This window comes from Hydra viridissima, unplaced genomic scaffold, assembly GCF_058129835.1.
Source record: "Hydra viridissima isolate aposymbiotic clone 2 unplaced genomic scaffold, HvirCarnegie_v1 scaffold_13, whole genome shotgun sequence".
Taxonomy (NCBI): Eukaryota; Metazoa; Cnidaria; class Hydrozoa; order Anthoathecata; family Hydridae; genus Hydra; species Hydra viridissima.
In genome coordinates this window covers 11,526,774-11,551,447 of record NW_028324312.1, presented here as the reverse complement: position 1 = coordinate 11,551,447, position 24,674 = coordinate 11,526,774, and the positions used below count along the sequence as shown (strand labels likewise).

Here is a 24,674-nt window from a genome sequence, read left to right as displayed (position 1 = left end):
AAGCGCAAGGAGAAAAAAAATTTATTTAGGCTAAAAAAATGCAGTGAAACAACCTTTTTATAAAAACGCAAACTTCGTGTATTTTCCACAACATGCATTAACTGCATTGAGTACTTGCGGATATCATTTGGCATTTTAAAATCATTAATAAAATAAGAATTTCAATGGTTGAACAGTGACAAAAAAACAAAGTAAAAAACTTAACATTTTATTTCACTTTTCCATAAAACACCATTTAAAAATTATTTAAAACATGTCCCTAAGGTCTTTATCTGAAACTTAACGTTTCTAATTTTCCGGCTGTAAAAATAATCATGACATTAGACACTTTCGAATAAAAATTTATTCATTTACTCAATACAACTGCTTCTTTTGTTATTGATTCCGCCATCAAACTTTTAGGGTCGATGTTATAAAACATTTTACGGCCGAAACGGATTCCGAAGCTAATTTGGAGGGGCAAAAAGTCACTTAAAAATTTGGAATTAACGATATTTATAAAACAAGAACGTTAAAACTAATCAAAATATATCATTCTTGTTTTATAAATATCGTTAATTCCAAATTTTTAAGTGACTTTTTGTCCCTCCAAATTAGCTTCGGAATCCGTTTCGGCCGTAAAATGTTTTATAACATCGACCCTTAGTCTACAACATCTACCGTCGTATTTTACCGCAAATTTGATGAAGAACTTCAGATAAAAAAGATGTAAAAAAAACCATGCATATATATATATATATATATATATATATATATATATATATATATATATATATATATATATATATATATATATATATATGTATATAAATATATATACAGACATATTACTAATAAAAAAACATTAATAGTATTGTCAGAAAACAATTATATAGAATAGCTGACAATTTCGATTTTCCATTTCCCTCCTTTTCATATCGTTCAAACAGATGGCAATATTGCTTTTTGTGCATAATGCTGATGGATGATTGATACCTATAAAATCAGTTTGTATTTTATCAACTTGATAATAAATTTCTAAAGCTTCATTATATTTACCCGTTATCACTCAAACAGTTTGTTGTGTTATTTTTTGTAGCTCATGTTGATGGATGATTGATATCAAAAATATCAGTTCGAACTTTATCAACTTGATAATAAACTTCTAAAGCTTCATTACATTTTTCCACGTCATCCAAACATAGTGCTCTCTTTTGTATCTAAAGTTATCTGATTTTTAGCTCCATAAGACTTTGTGTTATAATTTTGAATGGCATCGAATATGTTTATTGCTTCTTGAAAAAAGAAGCAATAAACATTCTCGATGTCATTCAAAACAGAAATTCTTTCCTCGAGTATTTCGAAGGGATATGATCGAAAAAGATCTAAATATTCCTGCAAAGAAACGCTGTTGTTGTTTATATAGAGAATAGCTTGATCAATGGCGAGCGGATATCGAAGCACTTAGATTATTTCTTTTAGTTTTTCGTCATCGTTTGTTAATATTTGTTTAACATTTGTTTAATGTTTATTTTGCGAAAAGAAGCGCATCTTGAGGCGAGAAAGAATGAACTTGATTAACATCGGAAGACCAAAATTTCCATTGCGATGTCACCAAAGTAAAAGAATTTTTTTTTATTTGATACGTATTTTTCAAATATCTTTACACTCTCATCATCCACGTTGTCGAAGATGTATAACGTTTTTTCTCTTTCAAAATAGTGAAGTATTTTTCTAAAAACTATTTCAATATCGAACGGATCGCCTTGAGAATCTTTTATGCTTAATCCTAGTTGGTGACAGAGATTAGTCATAGAAACTTGAATTTTGTCAAATCCTTTTAAAATGCTCGTTGTAATTTGCTGCATACTTTGTAGTGAGCTGAGTCTTTACTACTCCAGTCATTCCAGTTAAAACCGTGATTGATTTAACTGAATGGTTTATTTGGTGTTTGTGAATTTAATTAAGTTCATCGCCACGTGAAAAGAAGGCTTTTGTTGGTGGTAGGACACCGAAAATGAAGTGTCGGGATATTAACTCTAAATTACAAAAATATTTTATTTTTAACGACGCGATAACTTTGTTGAGGACTTTTTAGAAATACCTTTTTGAGCGCTCAGCATTTCCCTGCAATCTGTTTTTGTTTTTGGTAGAAATAAACTAATCCATTAAATCCATCTATTTAACAGACGATTGAATCTTAGAATTGTAAAAAATATACCTACTTCGTTTGCATTCACTGACCAAACCCTTTCGGTTGCAAAAGTCAGCAAATCAGCAAACGTTGTAAATACATCTTGTGGAAATTTTTCAACTGAGAGAAGGTTTTTTTTGTCGTTCGAAAGTCCGTCTCATATTGGAAACATTAAAAAATATAATCACACTTAACATCATCGAACTCGTTCTCCATGAAAACTTCGTCTTTTAAAGTCATCCTACGAAAAAGAAGTTCGTTATTATTAACGATAAATTTTACTGAAACGCTCTTTAATACGTCAGCAATCTCTTTTCATGGCTAATAAACACGTGTGAAGAAATCGGTGCTGCGTCAAAATTAATTGGCGGAGGTTTAGAAGTGAAATAAACTGTTTGATATATTCCTATAAAATATTTCAGAAACTCCATAAGTCACTTAAACAAAACTGCCATCCCAGTAAACTTTCTTTTGATGGAATACATTTTTCCATATCCACTAATAAATTATTTACTTGATTGTTAAAGTGGCTTGACTTACGGGGTCTCTGCATCTGAAGAACAAAAAATACAATCCACCTTTCCTAAAGTAACAACATTAATAGAAACTAGCAGTTTGAATAATGTACCAGTGGCCTGCATGATTGAGATCTGCTTAAATTTTGACTTGCGTCACTATTTTGAAAAAATGATTAGTAAAGCAACGTGTTAAAGAACAATTTTGAAGTCCAACTTAAAAGCAATTTTTCAAAAGGGACATACGTCATACTTTATGTTTTCCGTTTTTGTTTTTTGTTTTTTGAAATATATTTTTATAACGGTTTAAAATGTGAGTCTTTTCATCCTTTTAAAAACGATGGAAGTGCACGTTTTTTCGAGAACATTTTTTTGTGACAAAATTGGTATAATGTATGCGAATTAAGTTTATTTGGATAGACTTATAAAAATGATAACTTAAAAATGTCTTTAAAAGTCGTTCTAAGAAAGAGAAATTTGTTATTGGTAATAAGCATCAGAGTCTCGGTACGGAAAGTATCATGTAGTCACTGGATTGGGAATTTTTTACGGTACCCATCCTTCGATACCGAATCGGCATCGGTCGCGGTAGGACAGATTTTTCCGAAACTAACTTTGAAGTGCCATTGATAGTAGTATCGCACGTTCGAGATTTCCGAGACTCTGATGTTTTGAATTGCAGAGACATTATTTATGTCCTTAACATTTGGAAAATAAAATTGGTGAAGAATTAGGCAACAAATAACAATAGTAGAACAAATATAATGACGCACCTGTTTAAATCCAGCTCTATTGTCCCCGTTTTCCTACATCAAATATTCTTTTCTACGATCTTTATAAGAGCAGAAAAGAATATTTGCAGTAAAGAATATTTGCAGTGAGGAATATGGACTTCATTGATCAACAAAACCAATGTCTGTTTCAAAAGTTTTTCCTCTTGAAATTACATAAACCAGCGCATTGAAGAATTTAAAATTCAACGCCGTATAGAAAAAACTACATCATGCAACGTCAAACCATAGAAAGCAAGAAATAAAACAAAAGCCTATTTTAAATCAAAAAAATGTCTGAATTGGTTTTGTTGATTAAAAAAATACAATACGCGATCTGTGAAGTGCGAAACTGAAATCAGCGTAATCGTGCTTTAGTGGTTCAAATTTTTCTTTAACACACTTATGTAAATTAACTCTCTCGCGTTGAGATTAAACTCAGTTGCTAATTGTTTTGAAATTGACGTCACCTTTTTTTATTTTGTTGAAAAATGGCCGTCGATGAGTGAGAGTCTTAAAAATATTATAGAGCTTAATAAAATACGTAAGTAAACAATAATCTAAAAAAAGAATTATCTTAAAAGAAACAGACTACTTGTCACTACGGAGGTTCGCCAAGAAATCAATTTGTAAACTTTGAATCGTTTAGTTTTTGTAAACAAAGTTTCTTACCGAAATTCTGAGTAACTTCAATATTTGCTTTTTTCCTTTGGTAACACGCCCAAAAAAAAAAACATATTTCAATTCGTTACTTTTACTTTCCAATCTTTTTTCACGGAAATATTTAACAACAGCTATCATATTTGTTTATGGTCCGCTGAAATAGACATTAAAGTTATAAAATGTACAGACATTAAGGAATAAAAATCTTTGAAATATCCAAGAAAAAGCTACGGATGAATGTTTTTGTATTTTTTAATGACGTCATTATATTTTAGTTATTTAAAACATCGTGACATATAAGTCTTGCCCTAAGTACCTTTCCCTTCATATTTTTGGCTTACGGAGTGTTTTATCTAAAAAAAAGACGTGTCAAAAAATTGTTCAATAATCAAATGAAAAAACAATTACTTAAAAACTTTGGAATTAGCGTAAATTCATTGTATAAATTCTTTGTATAAATTCTTTGTATAAATTCATTGTATAAATTCATTGTATAAATTCATTGTATAAATTCGTTGTATAAATTCTTTGTATAATTCATTGTACACGTCGCGACGCACAGTGGAGTATTTGTATGACAAAACCGCTCAAAAGTCAAAAAATCAAGTTCGCATAAAAGTCTTATTAACTTTATTATTTTCAAGCTAGATAATTGCTTCATTAGATTATGTAACAGAAAATTCTTCTCGATTTTTCCTTTTGTCGTATTTTTGTTCAGAACGTGGCGTTGTTATTTGAAATTTCGTGGGAAAAAAAAATTCAAAAATTTGTGACATTTGCTATTGCAGCTATTATTATAATATTGTTCAGTTTTGAAAAAATAAACGGCTAATTATGGCAGAGGAAGGTATAACCTATGTTTTAAAATAAAATTACATTAAATTTCTGTAGTTATTGTGCATAATATAAAGCGTTTTTATGATGGACAATTTGAGTTTTAATTTTCATATAAAATTATAATGTAATAATGTTTTTGTTAACAAGTATGGTCTTGTCGAGTTATAATTTTTTTACGAGCAATAACTATAGGCTGTAAACAATCAGATACTTTTGTAAAATTATCCGCCAACGTCCGCCACTTTTTATATTAACGCTTCAAAAATAGTGTGTAGACCATTTCGTAATATACACAATCTCGTAAAACGTCTTGAAATAGCTATAACCCCTTCGTACACAGGCACATGGAAAGTGTTTAAAAAATTTTTTTTTTAAATAAAAATAATGTACTAGGCCTCCTTATGGGGTATGTAAAGTTTTGTTAAAATATTTCATCAATTATTCAAAATAGGGCATGTGTACATTTGTACACAGCGTGTATCAATCTTGCTGTAAAGGTTTTTGTAGACAATATTATATCAAAAGAAATCTTTACAAAAAAACTCAAAAAGCTGAAACAAATCAATAGTTCATTTTTTAACCTTTCTTTTAAAGATATAAAAATATTTGTCATGTAGTTACCTCACAACATTACCAAATCAATACAAAAAAAAAAACAAAATGTTTTTCAGTTTTTTACCAACGAATTATTTCATGTGAAATAATTGAAAACAGTTTTTATCGCCAGTGCAACAAAGAAATAGATTACACTTGATGCATTTGCTGCGACCATTGCATCCTTCAAATTTGCAGCGCTGACCCAGTTCCTTGATGCAGACAGGGAAATGGTCGAACCGGTCATAGCGGATCTCCACGGCTGGTCTCTCTGCCGGTCTTGCCCGCTTTGGAGGAGGTGTAACCACAGAAGATGTTGATGTTGACAAATCACCTGAATCTGTGATTGGTGCTGTTGCAGTAATTCTTGGCCTTCCAACTGGTCGGCAAGCAATTGGTGTTGTCAAGTGGGCTTTCACTAGTGTGGCAGCAATCTCATTTCTGAAATTGAGGAGATCCAAACTTTGTCTTTTTGGAGTACCATTTTGAATTTCAATGTCTTGATACTCAAGCCATGAATTGACAAGGGCAAAATCCACGAAGTGAAAAATCATGCGTACAGGCCACTTCTTAGTTTTCGCCTTTATCCTATACAAAGCAATGAGGAAGTCCATTTTGTCCACTCCCCCCATGTTTTCATTGTAGACTTTTACACATTTGGGTCTGTCCACTTGAATATATTCCTTTTTGCTTTCACTCCACCTTCTTACTGTGCCCATTTCTTCGATTCCAACAAAGCTGGAGGCAAGAGTGACAGCTCCATTGTCCATCCACCTGACCACACATATGTCACCTTCTGCTGAGACTTTGCAGTCGGTTAATCCACGTCCACCCTTCTTCATTTCTTTTTCAGATTTTAACGGACACCCCATTAATCTGTTGGATTTAACAACACCTAGGGACTGAATCCCTAACATTTTCAGCTGTCTAATTAGGATCATGCCAGTAAAGTAATTATCAAAACAGAGCTTGTAGTTTTTATGTTTTGGAATAGTTTCTGACAATCTTAGGACAATAGAAGCACCAAGTCCCAGGTGTTTGTACTCTTCTGATATGCCTGTACCTGCACCCTGATATAGTTCGAAATCAACTGCCCTACCAGAGGTGCCACAGACAACAAAGTTTTTTACCCCTACTGGATTCGGCTTTCCTTTGATGTACTGTTTAGCAGGTACTCTACCAGTGAAAGGGATCATCTGCTCATCCACAGAGTTGTACTCTTCTCTTGGTAACTTGAGACAGCGAGAACGTACTGTGTTTATCAGAGGCTGAACTTTCCAGAATTTATTTGTTCCTTGTTCTGGATTAGGATCGGCATTGATATGAATGCTGTTTTGCAACTTTAAATAGCGGTTTATAGGCATTACATCTGCCACTGCATTTACTCTAGTTGCTCTTTGCCAGTACATCCTTATTCTGGGAAAACCTAAATTTGCCATTACTATTGTGATACCAAAAAATTTCTGAATTTCAGCTGTTGTAGTATTTAGAGTTTTACCAGTTTGGCGTAGATGATAAATGTTTGTTTGTTCAGCAAATGTTTCAAATATTTCTGGTTTAAAGTAATTAAAAAAATATGAGGATGGTGAAAGTAAGCCATCTCCCAAGTTCAAATTGTCCAGCCATTCTGAGCTGCTTTCAAATGCTCCTCGAAGAGACTGCCACTTAATTTGAGTCTTTTTTTCTCTTTTGTTCCCACTGTTCACAGATGTGCCGGGCTGATCATCTTCATCTGGTCTTTCAATTTGATCCTCAATTTTATCAGTCAGCATATCAGCAGCAGAAGGGTTAAAGGTCTCATCCTCAGAGTCATCAGAATCTGATAATTCAAGTTCCGAGTCATCAAGATGCTGCAACATATCTTCAACTGTAAACCGCCTTCGCGGATTATCTGAAAATATATTTAACATATTATACCTATTTATCTTTGATTATAAAATCAATTTGATAAAACTTAGAAACAAAATAAATATGACAGGCTTAAAACAAATGTTTGATTATACAAACACAAAGGCTGGGGCATTAGCTTCAGTAGGTAGACTTAAATAAAGTATTTCATTTTTAATGATTCTAATACAACCTTTTGATATTAAATGAACAGCTAAACTATTAAACAAAACACATTTTGTATCTGAGATTTAAAGAAATATATATACACACATGCAATTATTAACTCACGACAATCACACAAAACGAAATTCAATGTTGAGTTTCACCTTACTAGTTTTACTATTCTCTCTTCTCGTTGCAATTAACACACAGTGTGTACAAATGTACACAGTATTATAAAAAAATTTTTCAGCAAAGAATAGTCACCTGTTATATTTTAAACTTATGTGTATGCAATTATAAACATATTATTAAATACATCTGATACAAAATTTGACTTGAGATAATTTATAATTCTCAAACTATAATAAAGAAAAAACTTACCACGAAGTATTTTTTTGCCGTCAACGTCATGTTGAAATATCTAGATACAGAAATCTTACTTAAAGAAGACAAGCTACACGAAGGTAGTACTGGTGTGCACTATTGTATGCATCGTGTTTCAATTATTATTTTGCTTAAGCTTCATAGTAAAAAATAAACATGACGAAGTGTGTACGTTTGTACACATCGTGTACGAAGGGGATAAAATAAATTCTTGTTGTCTAATTTTTAAATATTTTTGTACAAAATTAACCAAACTACGTAAATCTTAAATTGTATCTAATATACTAAACTATCAAACTATAAAATCTCAATATATATATATATATATATATATATATATATATATATATATATATATATATATATATATATATATCTTTCATTAAGGTCACACCACTATGTATTTACTGATTTTATTATTTATCATGTAGATTCGACAGAAGTCAAAAAGTTGTTCACTAGAAGAGAGTTATATGAAATAATGAAAGATTGTAAAGGTAAAAAATTTGATGAAAAGTTTTCGTTGTTAGAAGAACACCTTATAACAGTCATGAAATATCCAATAGATCAAAAAAGTACCATAACAAGAATTTTAAAATTCTTTAAGAGTGATTTCAAGAAAAGATGGATAGCTGCAAGTTATAAACAAAAAAGTTTTATAAAAAACAATAAACAATGGCTCAAATCAAACATCGAGCTACCTTATTGGTCAATAAACATTCGACAGAAACCTGGACGACCATCAAAATCATTTCGATGGCTCCGCGCAAAATCGGACTATCTGCAATCTCCGCGGAAAACAAATTTGGCATATCTGCAATCTCCGCCAAAAACAAAATTGGCATATCTGCAATCTCCGCGTAAAACAAAATTGGACTATCTGCATTTTTGCCAGATACATTTTTGGACTATCTGCGTTTTTCGGGTGCATAAATTTTTGGTGGCGTTTCTTTAAATATTTGAAGTTTTTTATAAAATTCTACAATTTTTTAAATAATAGCGATTATTTAAACATTTATTAATAGCGATTATTTAAACACAAAACCTTGATCATAACTTGATTAAGTTTGTGAGTAATCAAGTAGTTTTAGTTAAGATAAATATGTTAAAAATAACTTATGTTATTGTTAATAATAATATAGCATATGTAACAAAACATTGTTATGTTACATACTAATTGCTAAATTCATCATACTTTGTCAATTTTATTTAGCCTTGTTGTTGTGACTAATAAGTTTAGATCAAATTAAATTCTTGTTATGTTATGTTGCAATGTTGCTAAGTGGTCTTTATACACAAGATCTGCATATAAATATATACAGGATGTCTGCGAAATCAGGGAAATGCCAGGGAATTCGGATATCTTCAAAAAAATCAGGGGATTATCAGAGAAATTAGGTTAAATTTTAAAAAAATCAGGAAAGATGAGTCTTTATCAAACTTATATAACTTAAATAAGTTGTATATAGTTCACGTAATCTAAAAGTTTATTTGGCAGATAGTTTTATGAACTTCTCTTGATATATTTAATGTGGGTTGTATTATTGTTTATATTTTTGCAGTTGAAGAGCATTTTTCTAAACGAGAAATAGGTAAATATTAGGGAAAAGCTAGGGAAATCCAACTTATAATATTGGCAGACACCCTGTGTATATATATATATATATATATATATATATATATATATATATATATATATATATATATATATATATATATATATATATATATATATATATATAACTATGTTAGTGTATTCTATAAATAGAGTGCTCAATGGTCTTAAAGAGCAGAGCAGTAATAAATTAGTAAAAGCACTTATCTAATTTTTTCTTCCACAACTTGTTTCACCATCAATAAGTAATCAGGAAGGTTAACAAATTAATCATTAGTTAACATGTTATATATTAACCTTATATATTTATAAACTTATCTTTCACCATCACTAGGTTCATCAGACTTCCTGATGAACCTACTGATGGTAAAACAAGCTGTCAAAGAAAGAATTAGATAAGTATTTTTGCTAATTTATATATATATATATATATATATATATATATATATATATATATATATATATATATATATGTATGTATATATATACATACATATATTTATATATACACATATATATACACACACGCATTTATAAATATATATATATATATATATATATATATAAATATATATATATGTATACATATATTTATATATACACGTATATACACACACACACACACACACACACACACACACACACACACACACACACACACACACACACACACACACACACACACACACACACACACACACACACACACACATATATATATATATATATATATAAATATATATATATTGTAACCTTGATCGTAACTAACAAAATTATTGTTATTAACCTATTTTTGTTCATTAAGCAATCAAACTATGTGGAGTTTTCTTTGTTGTCTACTTAAAACCATTCTTTTTTGGAGATGCCACTTAACTGAACACAAACTAGTTAAAAACTCATGCCTGAGTATTAAACATTATGGTTTCCAACTTTTCTTAAACTTGGTTTATCAATAATTAGGATCAAAATCAAACTGAACCTAAGGTTCAGTTGGATTTGAGCTCTAAACCATTAAACATTGGTTTAATCAGATGTCACCTCAACTGCAGTGATGATCAAACAATTTTGGTCCAATTATATTTGATAATTTTTACATATCCAAGACTTTGGGATGTAATGATATATAAAAAAGGGTTGTAATTTTTTTACTATGATAGTAATAACTATGATACAATCAAAAATAGCTGTATTTTTTCTATAAAAGAATAATTACAAAATAACAAAAAACTGCTGTTTTAAATAAACATATCCTTAACTTGCACATTGATCTGAATATCAGGCTTTTATTACTTTTACAGTATACCCAATATAATAAATTATCACATTTGTAATAGACAATATTAATTACTTGAATTTAAATTATAGTCACATTTAGCTAACTTTTAACTTTAGAAATTATAATTTAATGTACAAACACAACTTATCTAAAAACATCTATAATTTTGTAGTCCTAACATATTTTTAAAATCTAACATATTTTATTTGACGATAGCAATAATACACTTGAATTAATTAATTTTGTAAGCTAAACAAACCAACTTGTTATTTTCACATTTAACCAAAACATGACTGACTGCTATATGCTATATAGCATACCTATATAATATAGATAACACAGTAACACTACTTTTTTTTTTCTGTTGAAAATAGACAAACTTGAAAAACACCAAACAATGTTTCGAATAAGCCTCGTAAAACTGTAAAACGTTTTCTTAATCCAGCAGCATTTTAATTTCAAATTAAATTTGAATACATAAAATTGGTTTTGCGATCAGCTACACTTTGATCAATTCATGATGTGTATACGCTTACTAAGTTCAGACTTGAGATTAAAGTAGATGCAGACTGTTCTTATTTCAGCTGCTAAAATGATGTTCTTTAAATATTGTAAATTTTTCATTTGCATTAACATACCATATGCCATAACTATTTAAAATAATTACTTCTAAACAAAATCAAATGTGGCAAGTGAAACTTTGTGTTAAAACTTAAACAGATTTATATCTCAGGAATAGATGGAAAATAATGCAATTACTGTCTTCTTATTAACAACTTATTTCATGAGATCTGCCATTTGTAGTGAAATCACATTTTGACAAGGCGCATAATTTCATGCAATAAAAACTTTGAACGCCCGGAGAATGCAGATAGTTCAAAAATAAAGCTGGCGGAAAATGCAGATAGTCCAATTTTGTTTTACGCGGAGATTGCAGATATGCCAATTTTGTTTTTGGCGGAGATTGCAGATAGTCCGATTTTGCGCGGAGCCATCGATTTATAGAACTAAGTGATTGCAGCAAGCGTCGAAAAACTATGGATTTGCGCAAACAGGTCTCTGTTGATGAGTTGACGTATGCAGCCAGAATGAGCCAGCACACTTCAGGAAATACTGATGTTTCAAAATTTATTAAAGAAATTACGGCCACGCCTACCAGAGCAAAGAAATACCGAAAAGCATTTAACTCTGCTTTTAAAAAAGTAACTGTCAATAAATTAACACCTCAAGAGGCACTGGCACTGTTTGTAGAAGGCGATTTTACCAGAAAACAGTGGGAACTTATTCAAAGTAGAAACAAAAGTGTCTACCCCTGCTACTCAATAATACAACAAGCCAAAAAAGAATGTTACCCTAATAAGGAATCGATACAAGTAACCGAAACAACAGCTGAAATTCAACTACAAGCATTACTTGACCACACTACATTACGCTTATATAAATATGTCTCAGAGGTTGTAGAAAAGTGTTCAATTGAAGAAAAGAAAAATATGGTTTTAATATCAAAATGGGGCTGTGATGGATCGCAACAAGCAAAATTTAAGCAAAAATTTCAAAACAACACCGACAGTGATGCAAATATTTTTCAAAGTTCTTTAGTACCTCTGAGAATGATTGTTAAAATTGATGGCCAACAGGAAAAAATTATATGGCAAAACTCAGTCACCTCATCTCCAAGGTTCTGCAGGCCCATTCGAATACGTTTCATTAGTGAATCTAAAGACATAACAATGGACGAGATAGAGCACGTAAAAAACCAAATAAGGAATCTCAGGGAAACAAGGTTGCCCAATGAAATTGGAAAAATAAAGCATACCTTGCTTTTTACAATGGTAGATGGTAAAGTGTGCAACGCTGCAACTGATACTACATCAACTATGAGGTGCTACATTTGTGGACAAACATCGAAAGATTTTAATAAATTGATTAAAAAAGAGCCAATCAATACGGAAACCATCTCATTTGGACTCTCGATTCTTCATGCAAGGATCCGCTTTTTTGAATCGCTTCTTCATTTAGCTTATAAAATACCTTTACAAAAGTGGCAAGCTCGATCAGACGAGGAAAAAAAAATTGTCAAAGAAGCAAAGAAGAAAATACAAACATCCTTCAAAGAAGAATTAGGGCTTCAAGTAGATATACCTAAAGTAGGGTTTGGAAATACGAATGACGGCAATACGTCAAGAAGATTTTTTTCAAACCCGGAATTATCTTCACAAATAACTGGTGTTAACTTGGATTTGATAAAAGGTTTACACGTTATTCTTGAAGTCATTTCAAGTGGATATAAAATTGATGCTGTTAAATTCGACGCTTTTGCTCATGAAACTGCTAAACTGTATATCAATCTGTATGGTTGGTATCCCATGTCTCCAACCATGCATAAAGTTTTGATGCATGGTGCCGAAGTAATAACTCATGCAATCCTCCCTATCGGCCAGTTATCCGAGGAGGCAGCTGAAGCCCGAAACAAACACTTTCGGCAGTACAGACAAAATTTTAGTCGAAAGTTTTCTCGTATCGACTGCAATACAGACGTATTAAATAGGCTGCTATTGAGTTCAGACCCATACATAAGTAGTTCTAGATCAAAACGGCATAAAAAAACGTTGCCTTTTTCCAAAGAAGCAGTCAATATGATGATCTCAGCATGAAGCTTTGATAAGCGAATATGTCTTTTTGTTAATAATAAATTACTCTTTAAAAAATTTTATTTTTTTAATTAAACATTTAATTTTAATAAAACTCTGTGTTTTAAACTAATAAAGCGAAAAAAAATTCATAAAATATTTTTGAGCGGTTTTGTCATACAAATACTCCACTGTGCGACGATTGCATAAGAAATTAAGCCACAATGAATTTGAAAAACCTATATAAATTGTAAAAGTAGAGAAAGAGCAGTGAAATACATAGCTGTAACAGAAGTATAGTCACCTTGATATTGCAAACTTTTCAGAGCTTTTTAAAATGATATATATTTTACATCTTACAAGATCTTCAAATCTTTACATTCCTACAAGAGAATATAGTTCTTTTTATGAGTGGCGATGAATTGACGGGTGAGACACTAAATCACGAGCAATTAACATTTCTTAGGCCAAAATGCGCATCTAATAGCACTAAACAAAAAATTCTGAGACAAAAAAGTAAATGTTCTTGTTACTTCCTAAGCTCCTGAACTTCAGAATCGCTTCTTTTTTTTTTTTTTTTCTTTCATAATCAGTTGCTTTTATGGCGACTGGTAGTTGACTAATTCCATGAACTGGTTTAAAAATGTACGAACATTTTGAATACCGTCAACCGGGGCTACTTTACTCCTACGGGGGTTACTTGGCACCGATTTTGAAAAGTAATTGTAGTTCACCAACTCTAATAACAATGTTGATTTTTAAAATATATTTGTTTTTTTTTATTTGTTAGGCCATTATCTTCAATTTTTGGAATTAATTTTGAATGATGTTGGCATCTTAAGTGTTGTTTTTTTAACATTTATGGAAGCCATTTTTTTTACCGAATTTTTCCTCCTTTAAAAGTGGCGTGTTTCTACACAAGAACTTAAACAACTTAAGCAAAGTTTAGTTTTTTTATGCGAAGAAACTATCTGCAGTTTAAATTATGCAAAAAAAAAAAAAATTAAGTTAGACTTTTTTTTATGAAAGTGATGTTCAAAATAGTTTGTGTGTCATGTTTTAACCAAAATGGGGCTACTTTGCACCAGCTAAGAAAGTGGTGAAAAGCAACTTCAGACTATATATTTTTAAGCATTTTATGGTTTTAAATTTTGCTAACAGATAAAAATTGTTTTTAAGGATGGTAAAGTATTACAAGAGGAAGATAGCAGCTCGTAGTTACAAAAATTAGTCAACTGAAACTCTAAAGTTATGTTTGAATTTAATAAAAAATGGAACACTAAGTCAACGTAGAGCTGCTAAGCAATTTAATATACCAAGAAAGACAATAATTAACTAGTTAAACCAAAAACATTTGATGAGACCAGGTAAACAGCCTATAATTTCAAGATTTGAAGAATAGTCGTTTGTTTCATATATTGAAGCCATGAGTAGTTTTGGTTTTCCATTGGCCCAGTTGGATTTGAGATTTTCGGTGAGCTGCTACTTAAACAAAGTAGATAGAAAAGTTGAACAGTTTTCAAATAATGTTCCTGGCAATGATTTGGTGAAAATTTTTTTAACACGATTCCCCAGACTAAAAGAACGTTTTGCTGCAAATATCAAATGCTGCAGAGCTGCAGTAAACGAGGAAACAATACGAGCACCATGAACCATCTCCTTCATATTGAAAATTTGAAGGAGATGGTTCAAAAAGAAGAGTGATATGTCGTCGTGGCATTAAGCAGTGATATGTCGTCGTGGTATTTTAATTCATTTATTTTATTTATGAGATGGCCTATTTTTGGATTTTTTTTTTGTTTTGTTTTTGATGCTTGTTTATTTAAAAGAAAATATTACACTTATTTAATAAATTGTTTTGTGAAATTACTGAATATAACCACATAATTAAGTTAACTTTCAGGGCTTTTTTTTTTTTTTTTTTTAGAGTTTAAAAACCATATTTTTAAACACATAAAATATTTTAATTATTTAAAGAAGCGTTTTATAAAATTGTTGAACTTAACTTTGTACTTAAATCAACTTTTTCCGCAATACCTTTTTTGTAAACTTATAAAACATATCCTTTTTTAAATTGGTGCAAAGTGACCCTGTTATTGGGGATACTTTGCACCAATTTTAAAACCTCACTCAGTGCATATTAAATCTTAAATTTTTTTTTCTTCGCTTTATAAAGTAGTTATAACAACATTTTATCCCAGCTAGCACTTATACGGTGTTAAAACATTAGAACAATGTCGCGCAGAGCGTTGGCCCAACGTCGGTTGCCAACGTTGTTTTTATATCATTATGGTTACAAATGCGACGTCGCCAATAACAAAAATCCAACGTTGGAAAAACATTTGTTTTAAGTCGGTACAGTGTAGGATTTTATGTTGGCGCAGTGCTGTATATAATGCCTATTCAACGTTGTATTTTATGTTGATCCAACGTTATATTTTATGTTGTTTCAACGTTGTATTTTATGTTTATTTAACGTTGTTTTGTATGTTGATTCAAATTTGTATTTTATGTTGAATCAACGTCGTATTTTGTTTTGATTCGACGTTGCGTCTCTATATAGAAATGCCAAATACTTGGCGCTTGTTGGTGCCAATACTTGGCGCCGCAATCTAAATAGATTCTATAGATAAACCATTTAGCTTAAAGGCAATACATATAGAGGAAGAACACCGTTTAACATGGTAAAGACTATATTATTCAGAAGAAAACAAATTATATATCACTACTCTCATAAAATTCATCGCTTTCTTGTTCATTATGGATTTTTTTCTTTAGTTTTTTCCTGTTTCCCGCCCTCCTTCCGCTATCACGATTGCATGCATATCTTAACCATTGTTTTATCACCTCTTCAATATCAGCATCGGTTGCTTCTCAATATGATTGGTGACAAATCATTGTGTAAAGTGTTGATAATATCTCTTATATTATTTTTTGGTAAATAAAGGTTTTGAAGAAATTTCACATCAAAATTGCCATTTTGAAAATAATAAGTTAATGATCTTTTTGCTGACAGAAGCAAACATTAATAGCATGGTTTTTACATTAAAAAAAGTCGTTAAAGTATGTTTATCTTGGGCAATTTTTTGTGGCAATTAAAATAGTCGTTTTTTGATTTATTAGAGAATAAACTATATTGCAAGTAATGTACTTTTGTAATAAATTTAAAAAAAAAATTCAACAGTTTTTTTTCCAAAAAAAAGAACTTTTGAAACTTAGTTCATAGTTGTTTTATCACATGTAAAATTTAGAAAATGTAACCTTCAAACCGTTTTTACAATAATAGTTATTCATCAATTTGTCTACATTCTCACATTCTACGTTCAACCTTTATTTGAAATCTTCCATTAATTTCATTTCGTTATAACACTTTCGTTATAATACTTTAAAACGATAATGCAAAGGCTGATTAAAACCAGGTCTGTTTATTGCGCAATGTAACGGTAATTAATTTTCGTTAAAAATGAAAGCGTTTTGAAAAAAATTAACGAATATTAGGGTTTATATTAGAGTTGTTAACCGCAATATTTCGTACAATTCCGCAAAAATAGAATTCTTTCGGAAGGATATTCAGAATCAGGAATTTTTTTTTTTCGTACCGATTTTTACGAAACAAAAAAAACCGCCGATGTTCATTTCGCAGAAGCTACTTACGAAATGTCGCCTTTCGCAAGTTGAATCGCGAAATAAAACTATTTTGCTACATACGAAAGTAGCGCTTACGGAAGTCGCACTTGCGGAACGAGCTCTTTCGCTAAACGACGTTTTGAAGTCTTGTTAAAAAATTTTATTGGCCAAAGGGATATAATTGTAAAAAATAAAATTTTTATATACCAAAATGTTTATAATAAAATTTTATTTTCAGTATTGCAACATATGAACATTTTGAGGTTTTATTTTTTGAAATAATGATAAAAAACCAAATTTCTTTCGAAACGAAACTCTTTCGCACCGCAACTTACGAAACGGTTCTTAACAGAAAAACACTTACGAAACGCGGCTAATTATAAATATTTAATTACCTTTTATGAATCAAATACGTATAATTAACTAGGTAACGAAAACACTAATTATTATAATATATTTAATATATTTAATTATAGAATATAACGGAGCTTAACGCAGCTAAAATTTTTAAATTTTAGCTGCGTTAGGCCCCCTTATATTCTGTTTCAGCACCCCCACCCCGTCCTCACTTTCTTAATCTTTCTAGGTCACTGTATGCAGTGGCGTACCTAGGGTAAATAGCGCCTGGGGCAAACACCGATCTCGCGCCCCTCCTCCCCCACATAAAGTGCTTAATTACAATTTTTTAACAAATGATGACACAAACTTTATTTTATATAATATATTTATTTTATATGATATATTATTTCTTAACTTATTTTATATAACTCTCGCTTATTGTATCGCAACCAAGCCTCTTTTGCGCCCCTTATATATATATATATATATATACATACAGACTGTATGTATATATACATATATATATACATACAGTCTGTATGTATATATACATATATATATACATACAGTCTGTATGTATATATATATATATATATATATATATATATATATATATATATATATATATATATATATATATATATATATATATATATATATATATATAAAAACTATTGAAGAATCATTTAACAACATTATTTAAATAATAAATAATAATATTTTTGTGTATAACAGTTTAATGAATTCTTTCGAGTCTATTCCGTAAGCGCACATTCCGAAACGTTCCTTTTGTAAGGAACTGTTTCGCAAGTATTCTTTCGAAATGCTTTGTTTCGCAAGTTTCTTTTCGTAAAGAGTTATGACGGAATAATAATTATTTATTTTTTTCGTATAACGTGTTACGGAAGGTGAATTTGCGCAAGAACAACTTTCGCAATAGCAACTTGAAATACGGAAGATAAAAATGCGAAATTTTCGTAAGTTTTTTTTTGCGGCGAACAACCCTAGTTTATATAGGGATTTTTTACAACTTTGACTTCGAATTAGAGCATTTTCCGTTGATTTTCAGGTCTATGTTTTTATACTTTTCTGAATCAGCATAAAATTCTCTATCACAATCAATAATAATAAAAAAAAAAAAAGGGGGGGGGGGGGGAGAAACTGTAGTAGCGCCTAATTTATGTATGTTAAGATCCCTAATAATATATCAATCTGACAATAGAACTACATATGCATCATAATAATGTAATGCCATTCTTATTATTTAGTGATTTTAAAGATACGCCATAGTTAAGGCAGCTCATTACAAACTTAACTTTACTTGCGAAAATTGAGCAGAGCAGGTTTCTAAAAAGTTTGGTGAAACCATTTCAGTTTGGTGAATACCGATAGTGCTGAACTTACGCAAAAACTTACGAAAGTTTTTTTGAAACGCAACTGCGCAAATTTGGTGATTACGACTTTTACAGTTTTAACTTATGCCAAATTGACGTCAGACTGAAGCTAAAAAAAAGTTTGGTGAATATGCACAAAGAACTTTTACGGAACGTTCTTAGAACGTGCCCGAACGTTTCTAAAGTTCGTCGAACTTGCTCGAACGTATGGTGTTAGCTGGGATTACATTGGATCAACGTTGGGTTTAGATCGTAAAAACAATAAACTTTTTACGATGTAAAAACATACATTTATTCAACGTTGGTTGAATCAAAGTCAATTAAAATACATTGGATCAACGTTGGATTTACATCGTAAAAGCAATTAACTTTTTGCGATGTAAAAACAAACGTTGGACCAATGTAAATTTTCCAGTTGTTTTTAGTTCCGTCGGTATTATCTTCATCATTAAACATATGACATTGGATCAACGTTGGTTTTGCATTGGATAAAACACCCGACGTTCGCGATGGTTTTACATACGTTAGCCCAACGTAAGTGTGCTAGCTGGGTAGAACTTGAAAAATCAATTTATTTTATGAAGCAAACTTTTTATTAAGCTTAAATTTAACTTCAGTGAAATTACCATAAAAAACGGAGTAAAGTAGCCCCGGTTGACGGTATGTATTCATGTTTCAGCAATTTCAAAATTCATTGTTCTGCTGAAATAAAAAAAATCATTTAAAGTTTCTGTAGAACACTAATTATAGTAAATAAAGTAAAAATACTGGTTCACTTGGAAACGAGGCTTGCTTGACTAAAATAGGAATTACAAGAATTATCAACAACTTTTCTTCAGCATATTTTCAAAAAACAACAACTTCTACAAACCTACTTCTTGTGATGCGTCTTCCTCATCGCTGTTGTAATCTTCATAATCTTCATACAATCTTTTCTCACGCTGTATGTTGTAAGACCGCAGAACAGAAGACAGTTTTTTTCAGCTAATGAAGTTGCTTTTAATGTAAAAAAAAAGGGCAAAGAAAATCGAAGTTGGGTTAAAAGTCTAATTTTGAAATCTTTTGTATCTTTATCGCCTACCACCTGTACAACCATTAATACTTAACTACTTTTTGATAAATGTAAGTCCACGGTCATTCCTATATACTTCCTAAAAAGGCTTTATCCAAAATATCAAAACAAAGTGCATTACATTGGGTAAAAGCACACTGTTTTGGTGTGTGATGAAAGATGATTATCAAAGAAATAATGTATTTTATAAAACAAAAAGACATACATGGAATAGCAGACAGAGATAATGAAGTTATTGATGATAGTTGCAGCATTACAAGCTTTACCAGCCCATTTCACTGACATTTATAGAGTGGTAATAGTAAGATCATCCTTATGTTGATTAATTTATAAAATTTTGAAGAAGGTCAGAAGATGTTGAGAATGATATTGTTGCTTTAGAATAAAATTTATGAACAAATGCATAGAAATAATTTACTAAATAAAATGAAGTTTTAAATTTAAAAAAGTGGAAAATTTCAGAAGAGTTTTGAAGGACAAAATTAAACAAGGAAATAAGCAGAGAATCGTAAAGAAGAAATATAAAGAAGACAATATATTTAACAAGAAATTTAAACAAGAGATTTTTAGTGGAATTTTAAAAAACAAATTTAAAAAGGAAAATTCAAGCAGAAACTCAAAGAAAATATTTTGATACTGCAATTATCTAAAACCTTTTTTCACGAATTTTAATCTCTTTAAATAGAGCAAAGGCTGTCGGGATTACTCAATATTCTTTGTAATATTAACACTGACTGGTTTTTGTTACTTCAGTACTTTTTTTATTGTTTCTGCTTTACCCAGTGAAAGTTTTTCTCTCCCAAATAATCCTCTAAATAAACCTCTTGCATCAAACTTTGATGTTTAAATATTTTTTTTATGTTGATTTATTCGAGTTTTGTCCTTGATGAATATTAGTTATCGTTTCTTAATTAGTAAAATACCATTGGTTTCTCGTTTACATTTTTCAATTACATTAAGTTTGCAAACACTAGAATAGAGCAGGACTAGTTGAGCATTTTTTATCAAACCTAATAGATCTCTTGAACGGTTCGTCGAATTACATAACTTTTTCAATTTCAGAAAGATAATTATATTTGCTGAAAATTTCTTTAAAGAAAAAACTTTTTTAGTTTTGTTTAAGAAAAATTGCCTAAAGTTTACCAAGTTCAACCCACCCTGGCGGGTAGGTTGATAACAACAACAACAACAACAACAACAGCAACAACAGCAACAACAACAACAACAACAACAACAACAACAACAATAACAATAACAATAATAATAATATTAATAATAATAATAATAAAAATAATAATAATAATAATAATAATAATAATAATAATAATGATAATAATAATAATATCAATGATAATAATATTAATAATATTAATGATAATAATAATAATAGTAACAATAATAATAATAATAATAATAATAATAATAATAATAATAATAATAATAATAATAATAATAATAATAATAATAATAATAATAATAATAATAGTAATAATAAGAATAATAATAATAATAGTAATAATGATAATAATAATAACAATAATAATAATAATAATAACAATAATAATATTAAAGAAAATAATATTAAAGATAATAATAACATTATTATTAGTATTAATATTAATATTAATATTAATATTAACATTATTAATAAATTAACATTAACAATAATAATAATAATAATAATAATAATAATAATAATAATATTAATAATAATAATAATAATAATAATAATAATAATAATAATAATATTAATAATAATTATAATAATAATAATAATAATAATAATATTAATAATAATAATAATAATAATAATGATAATAATAATAGTAAAAATAATAATAATAAAAATAATAGTAATATTGTAAATTTGCTTTTTTTATAAATTGTTCATGCTATATATTCATGTTGTTACAGTAAATTAGCTGATTAGTAAGTTGATTTGACTTATTGTTTAGCAAAATATACATGAATTTTAAAAAGTCTGTTCAGACTTCAGAGTTCAGACTTAGAGCAGTGATAGACAGGCTGTTTCATTTGGTGTATGGTTTTCAGGTTTGTTATCGCAGCGGCAACTCTAACTTAAAACTTCTGTTTTTATTTTGTGTTCAAGGCAACAATAACCGATGCTTCCTGTTCCAGTGCACCGTCCTCGACGTCGATAAAAAGGCAGACCACGATTCAGCTGCCTTGCAGATTAGAACTAAGCAGGTGACAGATGCTGCACTTGCACGTTCTTTCTATGCGAACGGCATTCCTTTCTCCATAATTGAGAATAAGAACTTTAAAGAGGCAATCGCTACAGTAGTGGAGGGCAGGGTATAAGCCTTTTAAATGTCAACCCATATCTGAGGCACTGCTTGCAAATAAAGTTGCTAATGTGATTTGCAAGCTCGACAGCTTCAAGGCTCAGCTAAGTACGACTGGCGGAACGCTAAAAACCGTGCAAAACCGTGCGATAATTAACATCCAGTTAGTTATTGGCAATGGAGCCTTGTTTGTCGATGGTGTAGATACATCTGAGCAGATTAAAGATGTTGATTTCATAGCGCCTGAGCTGGCAAAACGTATTGATTCCATAGGCTCAGACAACATTTTGCAGGTAGTTTCGGGCATTGCAGGCAACTGTAATGCAGCAAGGAATAAGTTGGCTGTATAGTTAACGTCAATTGTCTTCAGTTCATGTACGGCACATTGTCTTGACCTTCAATTAGTGGACATCGCCAAACAGTGTTCGGCGCAAGATGTTATCATAAGAGATTATGAAGTTGTGAAATTTATCACAAATCACCAGTCGCCTCTCGACTATTTTAGGAGCAATTCAAAAGTAGAATTACTGACACCCAGTGAGACGCGCTTTGCCAGCAATTTCGTGATGATGCAGCGTCTTATGGCGACAAACGGTGCAATCCAGAAAACTGTAATGGTTCGGTGATTCAAACCATAGCTGCCAATAACGACACGTAAAAAGTCAATCAGAGAAAACGGTAAGCTTATTACTGACGCAGTCGTTGACGGCAACTTTTAGGATTCTGTCACTCTGCTGACGTCTGTTTGCAAGTCGATAGTAAGCCTATTGCGCTTGGTTGAGGGTACCAAACCTTGAGTTGGCAAAATATATTGGAAACTGTTTCAATTGGACCAGGAGTTCTGAAATCCACCGTACTGGACGCAACTCAGAAGAGCTATTTAAGTGGTTTGATTAACAGTCGTTGGAAGATGCACCACACTGATCTAAACTCCGTTGGATTCGTACTCGACCCCGAGTATTGTTCATTTATTTAGCTTGAGAATGAAGAAGTAATTTCCGAGTTTCATGTCATGATTGAGCGCATGCATGCTGGTGACCACGTAGCTCAAGTCAACACTATTAGTCAGCACAGTGTTAATCGGGCTGGTCAAGGTCTCTTTGCACGGCCAGTGGCAATGGCTGCTGCAAATGAGATGTCGTCAAGTCGATGGTGGTAGGCTTTTATTGTAATGTGCCAGAGCTGCAGAAAGTGGCTATCAGAGTTTTGTCACAAGTAACTTCAGCATCAGCCTGTGAACGGAACTGGTCCACATTTGACTTCATACATTCAAAAAAAAAGCCGACTGAAGTGTGATAAGGTACAAACTCTGTTATTATTAGGAAACGTATGCTGTTCTTGTATTATTAGCTAAATAAATAATATTGTATATGAAAAATGGTAATATTTTGAATGACTGTATGTTTCATATATCCGCAGCCAGATCTATTGGTGTTATTGGTAAATATTTGGTAACTATTAAGGTCAGTCACTATGTTTACAAAATCCGTTTCCAGGTTAAAAACGTCATTTTCGTGCTCAACAATCTGATGCTTGTTGACAAGTTACAGGAACTCTCGTACACCGAAGCAACAATTCAGTTGGAGAAGTCCATTGCAGAAGGCGGAGATGACTCTGATGCTGAGGAAGACCTCTGTGAATCTGATTCATCTTCTGACTAGGACGAAAAGTCATCATCATAAGTCAGACGTATATTTGATTGTGATAGTATTTGAACTAATATGTAGGCTTAATTGAGTAAATTGCAACAATTTAGCGGTGTCACAGTGTTGTCCTAATGTTGTTTTTCACTTGGCGTAAATAATTTAGACGACATGTTTTTTATTTTACATTTTTTTTATGTATTTTATTTTTTTCAAAAAAAACGCGTTTTTTTACGTTTTTTATTCTTCGGATCCATGTATTTAACATCTATGATATATAACCTCTTTCATTGAAGTGAAATTCTCACTGTTAAAGCGAAACTTGCGACCCGAATCATACATTTGTGTGACTATTACTTTTTTTTCGAATATATATTTTTTCTATATTTTCTAATTGTAAGGCTTTTTTGAAGAGTTTTTGGTTTAGAATAATTTTGTGCGTACGGATGTGGGTATGCTTGAATGTTTTGTAAAATGATTGTAATATGATTACATTTTTACGAAGCGCGTACATCTTTTACACTGTTAATTCTTGTTATCTAACTGTACTTTTTTTACTGTTAAATTCTCACTTCTTTGCGTGTATCAGTAGCGATGGAAAATTTGCATTTGTAATATTTTTTTGACAAGAAGATAATTACAACTATTATTTTGCTAATATTCATTAACATGATAATTTTTTTGCTAAATATCACGGCAGTCGGATCACAGGGGCAGGAATACCCTTCAAAAATGACCCCTGCATCTACCTCATTGAGAGATATTATGTTTTCAAAAAAAAATT

General features: G+C 30.7%; 1 protein-coding gene across 1 annotated transcript; it reads left to right on the top strand.

The window, feature by feature from the left end:
* Positions 1–915: 915 nt before the first annotated feature.
* LOC149880526 (uncharacterized) lies at positions 916–23,406 on the top strand. The gene is made up of 4 exons (XM_090070067.1): positions 916–4,968; positions 8,420–8,738; positions 11,877–13,416; positions 23,224–23,406. Exons 1-4 carry the CDS (start codon positions 4,956–4,958, stop codon positions 23,404–23,406), a joined length of 2,055 nt encoding a protein of 684 aa, XP_089926193.1. The 5' UTR covers positions 916–4,955.
* Positions 23,407–24,674: the final 1,268 nt, after the last annotated feature.

Bases quoted from the DNA above. Each gene is read 5' to 3' on its own strand.
- LOC149880526 (XM_090070067.1), top strand. The intron at 8,739-11,876 runs ATTTCGATGGCT...GCGGAGCCATCG, and splicing joins CCTGGACGACCATCAAAATC to ATTTATAGAACTAAGTGATT. The intron at 13,417-23,223 runs GTATTAAATAGG...TCATTTATTTAG, and splicing joins GTATCGACTGCAATACAGAC to CTTGAGAATGAAGAAGTAAT.